The sequence below is a fragment of the Lagenorhynchus albirostris genome, chromosome 12 (genome assembly GCF_949774975.1).
Source record: "Lagenorhynchus albirostris chromosome 12, mLagAlb1.1, whole genome shotgun sequence".
Lineage (NCBI taxonomy): Eukaryota > Metazoa > Chordata > Mammalia > Artiodactyla > Delphinidae > Lagenorhynchus > Lagenorhynchus albirostris.
This window is the reverse complement of record NC_083106.1, coordinates 66,190,184-66,209,250: the sequence shown is the minus strand read 5'-3', so window position 1 is coordinate 66,209,250 and position 19,067 is coordinate 66,190,184. Positions and strand designations below refer to the sequence as shown.

Below are 19,067 nucleotides of genomic sequence, written 5' to 3'. Positions count from 1 at the left end.
ACGGGTTCAAGCCCTGGTCCAGGAAGATCCCACACGCCGTGGAGCAACTAAGCTCGTGTGCCACAACTACTGAGCCTGCGCTCTAGAGCCCGGGAGCCACAACTGCTGAAGCCCACGAGCCACAACTGCTGAAGCCCATGCGCCTAGAGCCCATGCTCTGCAACAAGAGAAGTCACTGCAATGAGAAGCTGCATACCGCAACAAAGAGTAGCCCCTTCGCTGCAACTAGGGAAAGCCCGTGCACAGCAACGAAGACCCAACGCAGCCAAAAATAAATAAACTAATTAAAAAAAAAAAGAATGAAAAGAGTAGTGAAGTGATGACTACTTGAGATGAATTTCTAAAAAAAAAAAAGTCCTCCTTTGGCCTTCCATTCTCATATTTCATGTAACAATTTTTTTTTTTTTTTTTTTTTTTTTTTTTTTTTGCGTTATGTGGGCCTCTCACTGTCGTGGCCTCTCTCGTTGCGGAGCACAGGCTCCGGACATGCTGGCTCAGCGGCCATGGCTTATGGGCCTAGCCGCTCTGCGGCATGTGGGATCTTCCTGGACCAGGGCACGAACCCGTGTCCCCTGCATCGGCAGGTGGACTCTCAACCACTGCGCCACCAGGGAAGCCCCATGTAACAATTTTAATAAAACTCTGCATTATTTTGTTCTGTCATTACCATTACTGTTCCAGTAATCTAAAACTTTGTAACAAATTATTACCTTAAAACACAGTAACTTAAAAACATCAACCATTAATAATATTTCACAGTTGGGGAGTTCAGGAATTTGGGCAGGGCTCAGATGGCAATTCTTCTCTTCCATGAGATGTTGATTGAGGGCATTCAGTGGTATTGAGTTACTAGATGGCCTGGTCTGGAGGGTTCAAGATGGGTTCACTCACATGTCTTGTGTCTTGGCAGGGATGGCTGGAAGGTTGGGCTCAACTGGAACTGTAAGCTGGAATGCTTACATGGCAACTTGGGGTTGAGAAGAGAGAGAGAGAGATCTCCAAGAAGGAGCCTGGATAGAAACTGCAGGATCTTAGAAGTCCTAGAACATCACTGTCCTTGAATCCTATGGTCAAGCAAGTCACTAAGGCCAGCCCAGATTGAAGGCGCTGGAAATTAGACTCCACTTCTCAAATGGAGAAAGCAAATTCACTCTTCTTCCACCTTTTTATTCTATGCAGGCCCTCAAAAGATTGGCTGCTGGTCACCCACAATGGGAAGGCAATCTGCTTTACTCATAGTGCAGCCGGGCTAGGGCACAGGAGGTAGGGAATGAACATGAGGCAGGAGTCAGCCCACGAAGGCTTTATGTGCCAGGCTAAGGAGTATGGATTTTATCTCAGCAGGATATAGATAATGCAGACCTTTGTGTCTTTGGAACAAACTGATTCTCCCAATAACTTGAAGCCTTTGTTACAAGGTGTGTGGCCAGGGATAGGAGAGTCTGGCCACGGGACAGAGGACAGGGCTAAGTGGCTCCTTCCATGGGAATTGAGTCCACCTTCATGATTCTCAGAACTCAGACAGTAATGACCAGCCAACCAGCCTCACCGACTGGATGGTTAGTGGACATCACACAGCCATCCATGCCTCTGTGCTCTATAAGAAGTGTTCAGTGCTTTTTTGATGCACCTCTCCTGGATGGCTCGGGACCACTGGGAGGGTGGGGAGGGTGAGGAAGAGGTGCTGGCTTCAGTCACTCCCCTGGAAGTTGGGAATGAGATTCCCCAGCACCTGCTGGCCCACAGTCATGGCATCACTACTGACCACGATCCCAGCAGAAGGATAAAGTCATGTGATGCGAGTGTTTGCCAGTGCTGTAACCAATATTTTATGTAATGGCATCTAGGGACGAACATCCAGCTGCTTCATCCCCAAGAAATGAGCTGATGAGAGGAAGAAAACAGAAAGCTTCCCTCCAGCCTCTGGTGTACAGACAGGAAGCGTGTTGAGCCCAGGCTGCAGGCAGAGCTCCCAGCCTGCTCTGGAACCACGTTCAAGGGTCCAAACTGCTGCTGCTGCAGAGTTGGCTACTGGTAGGGATGGTAGCACATCCCACTTCTCCCCTCGGATGGCGGCTCTTGCCCCTAGATTTTCTCTGATGGGGTAGAGTGCCCTCCCTGGTGTGTGGAGAGCATTGGATCGGCCTCAGGCAGCATGGCCAAGCGGAGCAGTGAGAGGCTGAGCCCAGCAGTCAGGGAGCCCAGCTGGGAGCCCCCGATACACAGACATTGCCTGATTCATGGTTCTGGAGGGGATGGTTCTCAGAGTTCCTCCTGCAGTTTGAGCTGACAAACATACAACTTTTATCTCGCAGATGCCAGCTGCTCCTGAGTCTGTTTTTTCTGGTCCCAGGATGCATTATTTTTTCATAATGGATGAAAGTTCTAGAAGCATGTTCTGAAACAAAACAAAATAGACTCAAAGGGCTTGTAAAAGCCAGTCCTGCCTACCCACCTGAGACGCTTTGTGTGTCACAAATATCCCAAATCCAAACAAAAACCTCCTACAGAAGACAATCCCCCGACCTTGCCCCAGAGATGAACGTGCATGTAAGAGGTTCTGTTCCCCAACAGCGCTGTGGCAGAAGATCTGAATCCCACCTGCCATCTCCTCCTCATTATCCAGTTGTGGTTGTTTTGTCCAAGATCCAGGTCTAATACTAAAAGGCCAGCCTTTTCCAAAGCTCCATCTTTGTCCCCTCCACAATTAACCAGAATTTTTGACTTTGCAGTAATGTAGAATGGGAAAACTGAACCAAATGTGGATGTTCCATTTTGTAATAATCTATCTTAAAAATATGCTACACTTAGGTTGCCTTGTGTAGGGAGAGCAGGAAGCAGCAATGGGATATGGGAGGACTTGGGTCGAGTCAGACAAGCTTGGGATACAATTCCAGCCCATCCACTCATTCAGTAAATATTAATTCATGTCCCTGCTATGTCCCAAAGACTGTGCTTTACCACATCCTAATTGCATGACTTTGGACAAGTCATCTATTTCCTTATCCTTAAATGGGAATAATCACAGAGTCACAGTGAAGAAGCCCATGGCAGTGTCTAGACCACAATCAGGGACTCAGTAAAGTGGGAGTCTTTCCTCCTCTTCTTTAGACTCTTTGGTAATTGATATATTATGTAAAGCTCCTCTGCCAAAAAGTTCAATAAATTGTAACAATCAACTCTTCAAACACCCATCTAATAACCCCTGTTAATAATGTTGAGTCAAAAAAACCTTCCCAAATGAGGCAAAGAACCTAGAAGTCACAGAGATTTTAGATTTAATATAATATTAAAATTTTAAAGACACCATACACAGGGATAAGAAGTAAGCGGACTGAGAGAATATCTTTCAATACATATATAGACAAGGCGTTAATACAATATCATAAAAGAGCTCCTAGAGATCAGAAGAAAAACAAATAACAGAAAAACAGACAAGGATAATTCATGGTAGAACTACAGATGGCTAATAAACATATGAACAACCTTACTAGTAATCATGGAAATGTAAATTAAGACAAACATTTTGGAAATATCGGGAAATGTTATGAAACATTTCTAGTTTGTCAGATTGGAGGTGGGGGGAGATAACGTCTGATGTTGGCAAGAGTGTGGGGAAAGAGTGCTAATGCACTGGTAAAGAGGATCAATTGGTACAGCCCTTCCTGAGCAAAAATTGGCAGCATCTATCAAAATGTAAAACGTGCATGCCCATTAAAACCAATAATTCCACTTCTAGGTACCGATCAAAGATATATGTATGAAACATTCACTGCAACATTGTCTGCGGCAGGAAAAACTTAGAACGGCTACATGGCCATCAAGTATCTTGTGGTTCATCAATTTCATGGAAAAGCGTAAGGCATGTAAAACCGAGGCATCTCCGTGGGTGCTGAAATGGAGAGTCCCTGAGACATATCATTAATTAAGCAAAAGCAAATTGCAGAGACATCTCTACAGCAGGATCACATTTATATTTTTGAAAAAAATAAAAAATATGTGTGGACATATATTTGTCCTCAAACACAGACTGTGAATGCAGTGAGGAAGGTAGGGGAACACACCCCATTCTGTTCACAGTGATTGTCTTTGGTGAGGGAAGTGGGAATTGAGTCCAGGTGAGAGTGAGAGATGAACCCTCACATGGTCAGGTTCACATTTTACTCTTATGTTCTTTTACACTGCTTGAATGTCTTTCAATGAGCATGTACGACTTTAATTTGAAAAACAAGAAATAAGAAAAAGACTCTTCTTTCAAACGATTAATAGTGGGACCCCTGGTCTGAGCCACACTCCCCTCTCACCTGGACACTGTGCAAGCCTCCTAGCTGGTCTCCCTGACTGCACTCTTACCCATTGTCTTGGTCTATTTGGGCTGTTATAAAAAAATACCATAGACTGGGTGGATTATAAAGAACAGAAATTTATTGCTTATATTTCTGGAGGCTGGGAATTCCAAGACAAATGCACTGGCAAATTCAGTGTCTGGTGAGAGCTCAGTTCCTGGTTCACAGACAGTCATCTTTTCACTGTGTCCTCACATGGTGGATGGGAAAAGGAGCTCTCTGATGCCCCTTTTATTAGGGCACTAATTCCATTCATAAGGGCTCCACCCTAATGACCTAATCACCTCCAAAAGGCCCCACTTCCAAATACCATCACACTGGGGATTAAGGTTTCACATATGAATCTGGGGGGGGGGACAAACATTCAGACCATAGCATCTCTACAAGAGACTCATCAGAAACAGTGATTTTAAAAATATACATAGCAGACCACCACCACTCCTGCACCATCCACCTCAAATTCCTTTCCATGGCCTGTAACGCCCAACAGATCATCCCTTGCCCATTACAACCTTGTTCCTCGCTCTCCCCTCCATGATCATGGCCCAAGAGTGCTCCCCAGGACCTTGGCACAGCTGGCACCATCAGCCATGCCAAGGTCCTGGGGTGGGTGGGGCATCACAGGCAGAGGGACCAGTAAGTGCAAAGGTCCTCAGCTCTGTGGAGCTACAGGAGAACGCTCTTTGTTAGCACTTTAATGTCACAAAAGATTGGAAGAGGTCACAGGGCAACCTTCTCCCTAATGCCAAAACCTTCCTCCTCTACAGTGGTGGTTCTGAGCTCTGGTTGCACATTGGAATCACCTGGGAGTTTTAAAAAATAGTATTGGGGGCTTCCCTGGTGGTGCAGTGGTTAAGAATCTGCCTGCCGGTGCAGGGGACACGGGTTCGAGCCCTGGTCCAGGAAGATCCCAAAGGCTGCGGAGCAACTAAGCCCGTGTGCCACAACTACTGAGCCTGCTCTCTAGAGCCCGTGAGCCACAACTACTGAGCCCATGCACTGCATCTACTGAAGCCCTCGTGCTCTAGAGCCCGTGCTCCACAACAAGAGAAGCCATCGCAATGAGAAGCCCTCGCACCACAACGAAGAGTAGCCCCCGCTTGCCGCAACTAGAGAGAAAGCCTGCGTGCAGCAACGAAGACCCAACGCAACCAAAAATAATAAATAAATTTAAAAGATAGTATTGGTGCCCAGGCTCTATTTGCAGAGATTCTTATTAGGGCATTTTTCAAAGCTTCCCTGGTGAGTTAAAGTAGAATGGGGCATGAGGATTACTACTCCACAGCATCTCTGACAGGTGAAGGCATTCAACGATGAGGAAAGTCTTCATCACAGACGGTAGCATGGGTTCCTAAAACTCAACCAGCATTCTTCCCCATGCTCGCTCAGCCAGACTAAAAGTCTGCTCTCCATGCCCAATTAAGTCTTTCCACAAAGAACCAACCTTGACAGAGACTTATTTAGTAATCAACAAGCTTAGACTTGAAAAAATTGCGGGGTTTGGGTGATGGCAAGGGAAATGTCTTGGAGTGTAAATCGCAGCTCTTCCAGGTGTTTTTTCTGACCTATAATAGCGTGGATTTCTTTTGCAGGACAGTTCTCTCTAAGGGGAACAAGTGGCAAAGCAACTGTGGTACCTACCAGAAGTCATTTCCCTCTGAAACACCAACTGCTGCAATCAGAATACATCTGATTGAGCCCTAAAACTTCGGCCCTCTGGGACCTGATACAGTGTAAGAAGCTGTTTACAGTCCATGTATTGAAAGTGGATGCTAACAATCCTTTGCTTGCTGCACTAATTTCCAATGAAAGATCCCTCTGTTTGCAGTAAGTATGATGTGTCAGCTACAGTGCTCTGGAGCTGACGGCTGTGGCCTCAATCCCCAAGACTTCCACCATTTGGGGAGTGAAATGGCCTGTCAACCCCCTTTCAAGCCTTTCCCCTGTCAAGAGGCTTGGGGGAAAGTGACCATAAGTAGGAAATCTCTGTGGCCAAAGGCATTATTTATAATTCTTAGAAACATAAACAGGGAAGAGGAAGATGAAAAAGAAAGAGGGCCTGTCACCTTCATCATCTTTTCTCCAAGCTCTTCAGCGAGGCTGGTCTCTCCCAAAAGATAATCTGAGATTAAGAAAATCTGCTTCAACTAAACACTGCTTTTTCTTCCTCAATTTTCTGTTAATACAAAGGCTCCTCTCACATGGAGTCAGGTACAGGAGAGAGAAAATGATGAAAATTGTTATGCTGACTTCACAAATGCAGATAAGAAGCAGTGGCCACTGGCAAGGTTACTCTAAAATGGTGGATCTCGGGAGTTCCCTGGTGGTCCAGTGGTTAGGACTTGGCACTTTCACTGCTGTGGCCCAGGTTCAATCTCTGGCCAGGGAACTATGATTCTTCAAGATGCAGGGCATGTCCAAAAAGTAAAAAAAATAAAAAATAAAATAAAATAGTGGATCTCAACCCTGGCTGTACATTACAATCGCCACGGGAATTTTAATAATACCAATCCTCCATCCCATCTCCAGAGATTCTGGTTTGATTGGAAGTGGATGGGTCCTGGGCATGGAGATGTTTTTAAAGCTCCAGATGGCTCTAACTCAAGCCAGAGTTGAGAACCCGGCTACAGTTTGGCATAGGGTTCCAAGCAGCCATCTAATAATCTTACACGTAATCTCCTGAGAACACAGCTGGTCACTGACAAGAAATGAGTATAAGTTTGAAAAAAAGCATTTTAGGAAAAATCTAGGTAGGATGATTCCTCCTCAAGGTATGGCATTAGCGCAGTCACAAAATATCTCATGGGAGATATGAAACTAGGGTAGAAGGATTCAATCATTATTAACACAAAGAATGAAGCAAAGGAAAAAGCAAGAGTGTGAGCTCAACCAAGTGAACTCAATTGGGAAGTTCCCCTATTAACTTGGGGGATTTTTCCTTTTCATGGAAAAAAGTTGTTAGGAGCAGTAGGTAAAACATGTGTCATTCTCTCCCTTTTTTTTTTTTTTTCAGAATTGAGAAGAATCCACAGTAAATATCCATTATGCCTTACAATGGCCAGGGAATGTTTATTCCACAGTGGCTTTTCAGAGAACAGAATTATCAATACAATATTGATCTTCGTCTTTGTGAAATATATCAACAAATATTTGTATATGACTTTTAAATGCCAGAGCTATTAAAACAATGGAGCACACCCTCCTTCCTTAGTGAGACAAGGGCAACTCAAGGTTACAAATGATCCCTCCTCTGATCCGTTTTCCACACTCTGATACAAAGAGCTGTCCAAAGTGCACCTCTGATCCAGTCACTCCTCTGCTGTACATCCTCTATGGGTTCTCCACTGCCTCCCTGCAAGGCCTCCATGCCCCCTTCTCCAACTTTCCCTCTCTCTGAAGCCCTCCTACTAGTCTGTGCTCCAGACACACGTGGCTCCCCAGACAGCCCTGCTATGTCACACCTCTCAGCCTTTGTCTGTGTTCTCCTTGTACTGGGACAGCCTCCTTCCATGTACCCCAGTCCTCCCAGGTCTGGAGAAACTCACCACATCTTTCAAGACTCAGTTCAAAAGTAGCTTCAACTATAAAGCTTTTCCCGACCCATCCAGAAAGAACTGACTTCTCCCTCCTTTGCACACCACTCCCTCTAACATGGCACCTTACACTTGATCATTTATATGTTTACCTAATTTCCCATCCAGACTCTGAGCCCTTTGATGGTACACATGATATTTTATTCATTTATATACCCAGCACTTATAAGACTAATTGATAAAAAGTTTTCAATAAGTTTATTTTACGAATTAAATTCAACTGAATGTGTTGAATGAATTTAACTCTCCATAAATTAACCTCTCTCTCCTCCTTTCCCTCTCTCTCAACACACACCTATATACACAAAGAAGGAGGAAACAGAAGGCTAAGAAGTAACCAAAGTGGAACACCTCTTGTGAAAGTCCCAGGATCAGTCAGGCTGTCTGTCTTTACTTACCATTGATGTTCTGTGCCCAGTGGCTGAAGGCAGAAGTGAGGGGCTGTTTTCCCGGTGCGGAAAGTCCAGGCAAGAGCTATTTTGAGAACTGGAGCTTACTGAGTCACTGTACAGCTGTCCCTTTTCAGAGAGCAATCTGGACAGAAAGCTGGCCTTGCGACTGCCCATGCAAGATCTGTCTGTCTGGACTCTGCTCTCTCTCATGTTGCCATCGCTGTGTCTGCAGTGACTGTGTAAATCTGTGAGAGGCTCCCCTGAAGGTTGCAGGTCCTGGGACTGCTCCCAGGGTCCTGTTGTACGTGATGGACAATGTCTAGGAGCCACCGTGGTACCTAGCCAGGACTGGGGCGTTGTAGTCTGCAAGCCAAAGGGAGAACAGTCTGGTTGCTGTGCCGAGTGCTGAATTCTAGCGCCATCATCCCAGGGACACGGGCTGTGGACATGGAGCTGTCCTCTGTGCTGATCCGCCTTAGCCCAGTCTTTCTTACTACAGCAAGGGTCTACCTCAAGTTGCCTGGGCTGTGGGATTTGCCACGTGGTTTTAGAATTCAGCACATTGACTCGGAAGACTTGCTGTTGATTGCTGGCTTGAAGTAGAGAGACTCCTTCAGGGAAGGGAGAGCAATTCATACACTGCTGGGCCGCTGAATATTTTTTCAAATGAAATGGAGGTCCCCTTTCGTCCTCAATGCCCTCACCGCCGGATTTGTCATAAAGTGCCCTCATGATTTTCCTGACCCCCAGATGAAATATTTCCAGTACGTTGAGGAACAAAGAGATGGCTGCAATGCTGTGCATAAAGAGCATGAAAATGGTCTTCTCTGTGGGCCTGGACACAAAGCAATCCACTGCATTGGGGCAAGGAGGTTGAGTACATTTGTAAAGGGGGTGCATTTGAAACCCATAGAGCATATATTGGCCTATCATGAACCCTACTTCCAGCACAGATCTGGTCAGGATGTGTAAGACATAAGTACGCAGAAGACATCCTTTCAGAGGGACTTTTTGGATCTTCTTCTGCTCCTCCAACTTCCTCAGTTCTCTATTTATGTTTTGCTGCTCCTCCAATTCAAGCTCTGGATTCTCCATCTGGGCTCTAAGCTGTGACTTTTTCCTCTGCGTCTCTTTTTCAAAGGCCCTGAGGCTATAAAGTGCATGGCCCATATATACCAGAGAGGGAGAAGACACAAAGATGATCTGTAAAACCCAGAACCTGACCAAAGAGATAGGGAAAGCATCATCGTAACAGACAGTGTTGCAACCTGGCTGCTGGGTGTTGCAGGCAAATGCTGACTGTTCATCATCCCAGACATCTTCAGCAGCTACACCTAGTATCAGCATCCGGAAAACGAAAAGGATGGTCAGCCAGATTTTCCCCACCATGGTTGAGTGGGAGTGAGCTTCCTCTAGGATGCCACCCAATAAATTCCAATCCCCCATGGTAAGGGACTAATGTCTGAAATATACAGAAAACACTGAGGTTAATAGCATCCATGGATGTAATATATAAAGACGAGCTCATCAGTACAGCAGGTCCTCTCTTCGTGTCAACAAAACTACAAAGGATTTTCCAGCTCTAATATTTATGGCCTGTGCTTGCTGAAACAGGGTATTTCTAAGGAATATGTTTTGGGAAAAACACTAACGACCCTCCCCAATCTGACCCAATTCCCTTCCTGTCATCTTCTCTCCTACACAAAGTTGACTGTCATTCTGGTATACTCATTGGCCATCATATTTGTACAATGCATTCCATTCCACAATTTTGCTCATTTTTCTAACATATGAGAAGCCATATTTACCATACATCCTACATGATCTTAAATAAGTCTCAACTCCTCCAGGAAGTTTTCCCCATCCATCCCAAGTCAGAGTGATTTTTCCCATTCCTAAATTCACACAACACTAGTGTTTATCCCACTCACTTGGTACTGTGCCTAAAATGAGTTTTGTGACAGTTGTCTTACGTTGCCTTTCCTGAAAAGGTACTCTTTTTGCAGATAGGGACACTTTCTATTTCATTTTGGTCTGACACACTAAGGTATCAATAAATAATAGTGGATTGAATTGTCTTCTCTTTTTAAAACTCAGTTCCTTGACTCTATCGCTGGAAAAATCATCAACAGAAAAACAAAATAGATCCTCATTATGTATCATCGATGGTTCCCACCGCAAGACTGAAAGTACAAGTAAAGGAAACAGAACTCAGCCAAATAAACCCTCAGGAACTGGCACAGGGTAGCAGTAAAGATTAAGCAGGCTCAGAAACAGTACCAGCAGTGACATATGATTACATCTACAAAGCCACATCTGCAACAGCAGGTTTTCACAGAAGCTCTGCTTACTTAGAAGAAAAGTGGGTGGTGGTGGTGGTGGGATGAACTGGGAGATTGGGATTGACATGTATACACTAATATGTATAAAATAGGTAACTCATAAGGACCTGCTGTATAAAAAATAAATAAAATAATCAAACAAAAACAAACTAACCAAAAAAAAAGAAGAAAAGTAAATATAAACTGCTTCTCTAGCAAGCTTGGGTGCTGGGAAAGAATCAAGGCATAGCTGATATGAATAGGTTACTCGGTTTACCCTGAAAAAACCAAATGTTTTTCAAGGTTCAATGAGGTTAAAATATTTGAGAGCTTAAAGGTTTCTAAGATGTGGAAGACTTCCATGTATGAAAGACATAGAAAAAAAACAGGATGTTATTAAGTTAAAACAGATAATGAAACAATTCTCTCCGTCCACAATTCATTCATTCAACAATGTTTACTAAAATGTTACTATCACATTGTGCTAGATGCCAGGGAATTCAACAAGGTATACCTGGTCCAGCCCCCACAGTACTTAGTCACCAAGGATGCCCAGTAACGTATAAAATGGACAGTGAAAAAAAACAAATGAATATCAACTCAAAAATACAAGAGAAAAAAACATGGAACTGTTATATTTTCCCTACTTATCTCCAAACACAAAAATAATTTCCAGATGGGATACAAGTATTAAATGTAAAAACTAAACTATAAAAGTATTAAAGTAAAATGTAAAAACATATTTTATATCTTGAAGTAGAAGGTGGCTTTTGAAGTCCATTAATGCCAGAAATTATAATTGGAAAAAACTTACAGATTTTACTCAACAAAACTGAATGGCAAAAGTGGAGATGTCCAGAAGACAAGAACAACAAAAGTTACAAATTAGAGATAAATAAACATTTGTGAATAATCATTGAATAGGTAGAAACCACTTAGGGACAAGAAGAAAAAGTAAGCCAATGACAAAACCTTGAAAAATAGCACAGGGGAAAAAAAGTCTACAGATTGGGGCTTCCCTGGTGGCGCAGTGGTTGAGAGTCCGCCTGCCGATGCAGGGGACACGGGTTCGTGCCCCGGTCCGGGAAGATCCCACATGCCGCGGAGCGGCTGCGCCCGTGAGCCATGGCCGCTGGGCCTGCACGTCCGGAGCCTGTGCTCCGCAACGGGAGAGGCCACAACAGTGAGAGGCCCGCGTACCGCAAAAAAAAAAAAAAAAAAAAAAAAAAAAGTCTACAGGTGAAACTGAGAAATGGCCAAAGAGAAAGAGGGGGAAAACCATTAAGGGCAATGTCACTGAAACCAAAGCAGGACAGTTTCAAGAAGAGAATAGCTGACAATGCTAAATACACATACACATAGCACTATTTAAATAAATAAATTTAATGGTGGGATATACCATGCTCAGTGATTAGAAAACTCAAAATTTATAAAGACAACAATTCTCCCCAAATTAATTCATCCATAGATCACTGAGTAAAATAAAATCCTATAAATATACATATATGTGTATGCATATGTATAGGAAATGCATGTGTATGTGGCTATAGAAGTATGGAGAAAAAATACAGAAGGGCACACATGAGGAAGTTCATATAGGTTGCTGGAGGTCTGTAGGAGAACATGAGGGTGGAGGGTGGAGCTTAAAGGGAGAGGCAAAAAAGAAAAAGGAAAAGGAAAAAGACTCTTCTAAGAAAGCATGACTGATTTTTATCTAATATATACATTTATGTAAATTTATAGCTGTATGTACATACATATGTATAAGCAATATTTTAAATAAAAATTTTAAAGTAGTAGATACCTGTCAGAGTTCGGAAGAGGTATTAAGGAGGCTATTTTTACTCTATATACTTGTGAATTGTTTGTAATTCAAAAATTAAAAATGTAGTCATCTCTAGCACATGCAAATAAAAAATCAGATTTAAAAATTGTGGACTTCCGCCTCATTAACGGAAGCAATAATTTACTAAGCTCTATCCTCTCTTAAAGAGTTTAGGTCCTTTCCCATAATTATTCCTTTAAAATTGTCTGGCCATTATTCTTTATTTAAAGAAAGAACTCCTTTATTAGCACTTAAAAAAAAGCTAGAGCTTCTATTTTCTGTAAAAACCCCAAGGTGAAAAAGCTAGCTCATTTTATCAACTTATTCTCTGTTTAGAAATCCTAAACTATTTAATGCTTCTTTTTGCCACTCTCGCTTTAAAACGAGTAAATTATAATTTTTAAATAGCAAGAAAAGGAACACCGAAAAACAGAAATACATGAAACAGAAATACAATCGTGCATATTAGCATGCAAGAGCAAGATCCTTTAGACAAGCATTCTTATGTTTCCTAAAAAAACCTGTTTTTTACTATTAAATAACTACAGGTCCAAGAAATATTCTTGAATTTTCTTTTATTATCAAATACTAATTTAGCATCTCCTGTGTAAAAAGTCAGTGCTCCTTTCCTGAATTTTATTTCAAATATTATCTTTGTATCCCCACAGGGATTTCCTATATTTCTTATAAACAAGAGATACCATGTATTTACAACTTACCTTAGGAGTGGATAAAAAATTAATGACTGGGCTCAAAGAACCTTCAAGTTGGACCATGTGTGGCTAATTAGTGGAAATACTGCTGGTTGCAGATGTAAAAGCTCTGACCCACTGGCTGTGGGGACCAATGCAGAATAAGCTCAGTAACTTTGATCAATGGAGTCTAACCTAGTCCTCCCCTGAGGTCAAGATGTCCTTTGGTGCTTTTTAATTCTCTTGTCATATTTTTTTCTAATTGGCACAAAGCTGGAGACCCTCCTAGTACATCATATTTGGAAATGAAAGGTGAAACAAATGAGAATTTTCCTTTTTCGTTTGTGGATGATAATGGTGATTTGACTTTGGGTGCATTTCTTTCAGTCAACTGATTGCTCTGGGAATTGATGTCACAGATCAATGGGTCATGTCCAATTTCATCAACAGCTGCCTGGGTTGAGTCTGGCCTCACCAAATGGGAACAAATAATAACAGTGACAGTCAAACCCAAAGTGCTCTTGCAAATCATGCCAGGCTGAAAGGAGAAATAGCTCAAAAAGAAATTAAGCATTTTTAGACCACCAAGAGGGGGCTGTGCCTGGTCTGTAGGTTATGTATTCTAGCAATATTCTATTAGGCTGAAACAGGCAGCTCAGGAAAATTTTCTTTTCCAGTAGAGAATGTGAGAACCTTAGAAACCTTTATCAAATTTTCATAAAGTGTTTTAATTCAGAGAGGTCAAATGATTTGCCCAATGCAGACAGAGACCAGATCTCCTAACTCCCAGCCTTGTAGCATCTTACATTAGTCACATGTCAAGTACACAATCTAACTGCCACCTTAGAGGAGTTGACAGCAAGGGTGTCCCTAGAACACAGCTCCAAGGCACATTTCTAAACCTGCTCTTATCCATATAAAATACAGAAAGTGCATAAAGTTATTGACACTTCGTAAGTATCATCTGCCTAGTCTATTTTCATATATTTAATTTTAAAAAATGGATGATAATGAAAGGTAGACAGGTAAAGAGGTTAAATTTCCACTACCCCAGCACACTAGCCTCAAATACAAACTGACTGTCAGAATTAACTAGAGGTGAAAACACACGATATATTAATATGTGTATCTGTGTAGTATAGGGTACATTGTCCAAGAAAGCCCTTGACATTTAATCCTAAAAGTCAGCTGCAAAGTAATTAATACCTTTAATGCATTTTACCAGAGCCAAAACATTAAAATCATACATTTAGGGCTTCCCTGGTGGCGCAGTGGTTGGGAGTCCGCCTGCCGTTGCAGGGGACACGGGTTCGTGCCTCAGTCTGGGAGGATCCCACGTGCCGCGGAGTGGCTGGGCCCGTGAGCCGTGGCCGCTGGGCCTGCGCGTCCGGAGCCTGTGCTCTGCGGCGGGAGAGGCCACAACAGTGAGAGGCCCGCATACCGCCAAAAAAAAAAATCATACATTTATGAAAAGAACAACTCAGAAGCGTACATAGAATAACCTCTAATATTAGTTGCCTCAAGGAAAGGTAACCCAGTGACTGGAGAAGAGGTGAGATGGATACTTTTATATGGTTCACTGAACAGTGAATGTATTACCTATTCAAGAAAATACATGTGTAAACTAGAATATAAACAATAAATGGAACCATATATCTGATTTTTTAAAGTCTTCAGCAGGTGTATCAATCTTATCACTTCACTCTTGAAGACTTTTAGCAAGTAGGTGAGTATCTTTAAGACAGAGGCACAGAGTGGGCAACTCTCCATAACCTCACAGTAATAACTGGAAGTTATTGATGAGGTAAGTAATATTAGCACTACACAGCTGTGGGAAAGACACCCACTGCCTCATTCCAACCGGCCCGAAGGCTGAGCAAATATCTGCACACTAAAGGCTGAGAACCACTCCATAGACAAGTTTTTTTTTTTTTTTTTAAGTTCCTACTTTCACTCTCACCGAAAGTTATGCTGAATCTATGGAGTCACTAGGAGACCCGAAACACACTCAGAGAAACAGAAGGGAACAGAAAGCCTAGAGAGAATAAATGTCTCAGGACAGAGAAAGATGCACACAGGGTGAGAGCTTCACTAGCCACTGCCTTTAAGGCTCGTCAATGGTGCCTGTATTCACCATGCCACCTTGTTCACACCTAGTGATATAAACTCCTATGGGCAGAAGTGGAAACCAAAAACTTCGTGACTTGCTTTATTGCAATATTTGCCTTATTGCAGTGGTCTGGAACCAAACCTGCAGTGTCGCTGAGGTCAGCCTGTACACACTTTACCAAGGTATCTGATCACTCACCCCTAGTTCTTGAAATATTCCCTGCACTTGTTTTTTGAGTAGTGTCTCCAAAAATGTTTACACTGCGGATCTTTGAGTGATGAATATTAATGTTTTTTATTAAACCCTCACATTTGAATAACAATTTAAATGGATATAAAATTTTAGGTCCAGTACCTTAAAAATACTGTTTCCTCACAGCCAGCATTGCTCTTCTGAAGAGTAAGGTCAATGATTCTTGTTCCTTTATACAAGGATTGACTGTTTAAAAACCTTTAGATTTTTCTCGTTATCCTTGATACTCCTAATTTCAGTATGTGTCTAGATGTGGGTACTTTCTTCTTTCCTGTTTGGCACTCTATGGCCCTCTCAATCTTCAAATTTTTTCTTCTTCTGACCTCATTTGTTACTTGAATGTTGGCACATCCTACTTCTGTCCCTCATCCCACTTACATCTGCATTTATTTTCTATTTATCCTTTTTTTTGCTGCCTTCTGGAAGAGTTTCTCAATCCAACTTTTCAACTCACTAATTCATGCATCAGCTGTATCCACTCTATTTTCATTCCATTTTATTACATTTATTTTAAATATTATATTTTTAATATTTCTACGTGGTTAGTTCTGATTCTTGTACCACACTGCCAAAATCTTCTCTTTTTCCTTTTAACGTTTATTGGCTTTATCTTAGATTGTTATGGTCTTATGTAATCCTGTTTATTTTCTTTTAAACCAGTGGTATCTCTTAGCTGCTACTTTGTTTTGGCTTGGGAACTCATTCACCTGGTGGTAAGGGTTCTGAGTGATAGAATGCACTGGGGAAGGGCTGAGGGCCAGCCCTCTAGGCAGCCTCAGCACTACAAAACCACAGTTCATTATTTCAGTTCGTTATCTACCAAGTAATCCTTCAGGTCAGGGCTTCTCCTGCAGATACTGGACACTGTGGGAGAAATGGCAATTCCCTCAAGTCACTTCATAGAGTCCAAAGCCTAGATTGTAACCCATCAATACCACCAGTCTGAAGGGGGGAGGGATGAATAAATAATGCATAGCTAGTTAATCCTTACCTGTTTTTCCCAGATCTTCACCCCAAAGGAGTTTTTGTGCTGCCCTGATTTTGTCTGTGAGGACACCTGCAGCACTGTTCGCTGTACCATTACCTGCTGTGAGAAAGCAGGCAAAGGCAACTGGTTTTCTCCAATTAATCTGCTCCAACACATTCAGCCAGCCACGCATTCAGTCAGCCACACCCTTACCAAGAACCACTTCAAAATAGCCCCCATGTCCTCTGGGAGTTTTACCTTTTTTTTTGTTTCAATTGTTATCTAAGCACGTTAAAAGAACATTCTAATCAAAATATAACAGAACTTTACATGGTTTTATTTATACATTACTGGTAAAGAAAGCAAACTTTATATAAAAAGTTTTATACAAATAGAAAAGTCCTTGGCTAGGTACAGCCATTTATGTGTGTGTATACACCCAAACATACACACACAAACACAAAGTATTTTACATCATTATAATTATACATATTTACAGATACACTATTTAAATTATTTTACAATTTACCAAATTGAGGACAGGCAATTAGAAAAGCAAATAAAAATGGATGAAACGAACTAAATAATGGTTAAGCTTAAAATTCTACAAAACTATTTTAAAAAATCTAGAAAGAAAGTCATTTCTTTGAAATATCAAAACTAAGGTTTCAATACTGTTTTGTTGTTGCTTTTATCTTAATAACAAGTTCTAACCTGTTTAAAAATAAATATCATGACCAATAACAGATAAGCAAATCAGACTGATGTCAGGAACAAGGTGAACATGCTGGCTTGAGATAAGAGTCAGCAAGTTATGACAAATGCAGATTATTATCTGGTAATCAAATGTCATAAAACTGCCCTCTCCTTCCCCATTAAAAACATGAAGAATTCCAAGCTTCTGTGTAGTTTGCAATATCAATTAAGACTCCAAGGAATTCAGCAACTTATCTGTAATGTAAGAAAATGCTAAAGTTATGATTCTATTTTTCTGATATGACCATCTCATAAAGTGTTGTTCTTTTAAATGAGTTCTCTTAGATAATAAATATTGGTGGTTAAAGAACTAGCTTTTTATAGACTCAGTTTGGTAACTTTATCCTTACACTCTGATTTTGATAAGAATGTAATGAGACTATAGTACCTGAAGGAAAAAATAATCAGTTAAGAAACAAACTAGGGATTGGGATTGACATATATACACTAATATGTATAAAACAGATAATAAGAACCTGCTGTATAAAAAATAAATAAAATAAAATTAAAAAAAAAACAAACTAGGAATGAAATAACTCACTATTTGTGCTATCATGCAAGCAAATAAAATCTCAAGTACCAAATCCATTAAAAGATTGTAGATTTGTAATGGAATTTGGAAATTTCAAACTAATAAGTGTCATTTCCAGATACAAGTTAGTTCGTTCATGAAGGGAACATTATCTTCAACAAGAGAATGGAAGTCATATTTTAAGATAACGTTCAAATAAAACAAAAAAAAACCTCAGTTTAATTTTCTAAAGGCAGTGAAAAATTTACAGCATAGTGAATCTGAAAAAAAAACAGGCCATTTTGCATCAAACTATTTTTTAAAGGTTCTTTAGAATAAGCTTTTTCTTCAAATTCCTCATTATGCAATCTTACATTCTGAATTATATAAACAGAATTTTAATGTCAGAGTACACTACTAAATATCTTTTGAAGATTTCATTAACAAACTAGTTACTTTGAGAGGATACTGAAATTAACAGATTATCTAAAGACAGTAATTTACACTGGGTTTAGAAACAGATTTTTATAACTCAAAAGTATTCAGAACCCTTCACAATGAGATCAATGTCCAAATATGGTTCTTCTTCAGAGTTAGTTTTATTTAAAGTTGGGCATTCTGGATTCAAATAATTATGACTACAAATCAACTGAAAAATAGTGATATGTTAAATATCTTTACAATCTTCCTTACATAAAAGTCCAAAATATTTAAGCAATTGGCTCAGGTCTTATAGGAAATACCTGATAAACATTATTGCCTTAATAAACCCGTATAAGAATGGCTTAAAGAAACATGTCTGTGAACATTATTAATAATGTAACATGGTAAATCATGTCACCTCTTCAGATGACAATGGACTTCACGTTTATAAATGTATGTTTTGTATTTTAGCACTCCTAATTAAAAATGTAAACTATGTTAAATTACGACTGCACATATTTCACTGGCTATGAAATATAATGCTATTCAAGAATGTTTTCTTGCCTTTTTTTTCTTTTTTTGGCTGAGCCATGCGGCACACAAGATCTTAGTTCCCCGACCAGGGACAGAACCCAGGCCCCTGGCAGTGGAAACACAGAGTCCTAACCGCTGGGCCACCAGGGAATTCCCTCAAGAATGTTTTGTTTTTCTTCATCGATAAAAATTTATTATCAATCATCAAATGGATTTCCCCCCACTTTAGACTCATCAACACTCAGAAGGCTAAGGAGAGATGCTGATCTGCACTGCAGCAGGTTTCACTGACCACGTCCCTGTGGATGAGGTGCCTTAGAAGCCTGCACGAGCAACCATTCTCCA

General features: G+C 41.1%; 1 protein-coding gene across 1 annotated transcript; it reads right to left on the bottom strand.

Annotated features, from left to right (window-relative positions):
* Positions 1-625: 625 nt before the first annotated feature.
* GJA10 (gap junction protein alpha 10) lies at positions 626-16,630 on the bottom strand. The gene is made up of 3 exons (XM_060167955.1): positions 16,523-16,630; positions 8,338-9,793; positions 626-2,398 (listed from the first exon to the last, which is right to left on the bottom strand). The coding sequence occupies exons 2-3, from the start codon at positions 9,775-9,777 to the stop codon at positions 2,360-2,362; spliced, it is 1,479 nt and encodes a 492-aa protein (XP_060023938.1). The 5' UTR covers positions 9,778-9,793; positions 16,523-16,630; the 3' UTR covers positions 626-2,359.
* Positions 16,631-19,067: the final 2,437 nt, after the last annotated feature.

Excerpts from the sequence above, each read along its gene's own strand:
- GJA10 (XM_060167955.1), bottom strand. The coding sequence starts at position 9,777 with ATGGGGGATTGGAATTTATTGGGTGGCATCCTAGAGGAAGCTCACTCC. Across the intron at positions 2,399-8,337 it reads CTGGGCACAGAACATCAATG|AACATGCTTCTAGAACTTTC; the intron begins GTAAGTAAAGAC and ends GTTTTGTTTCAG.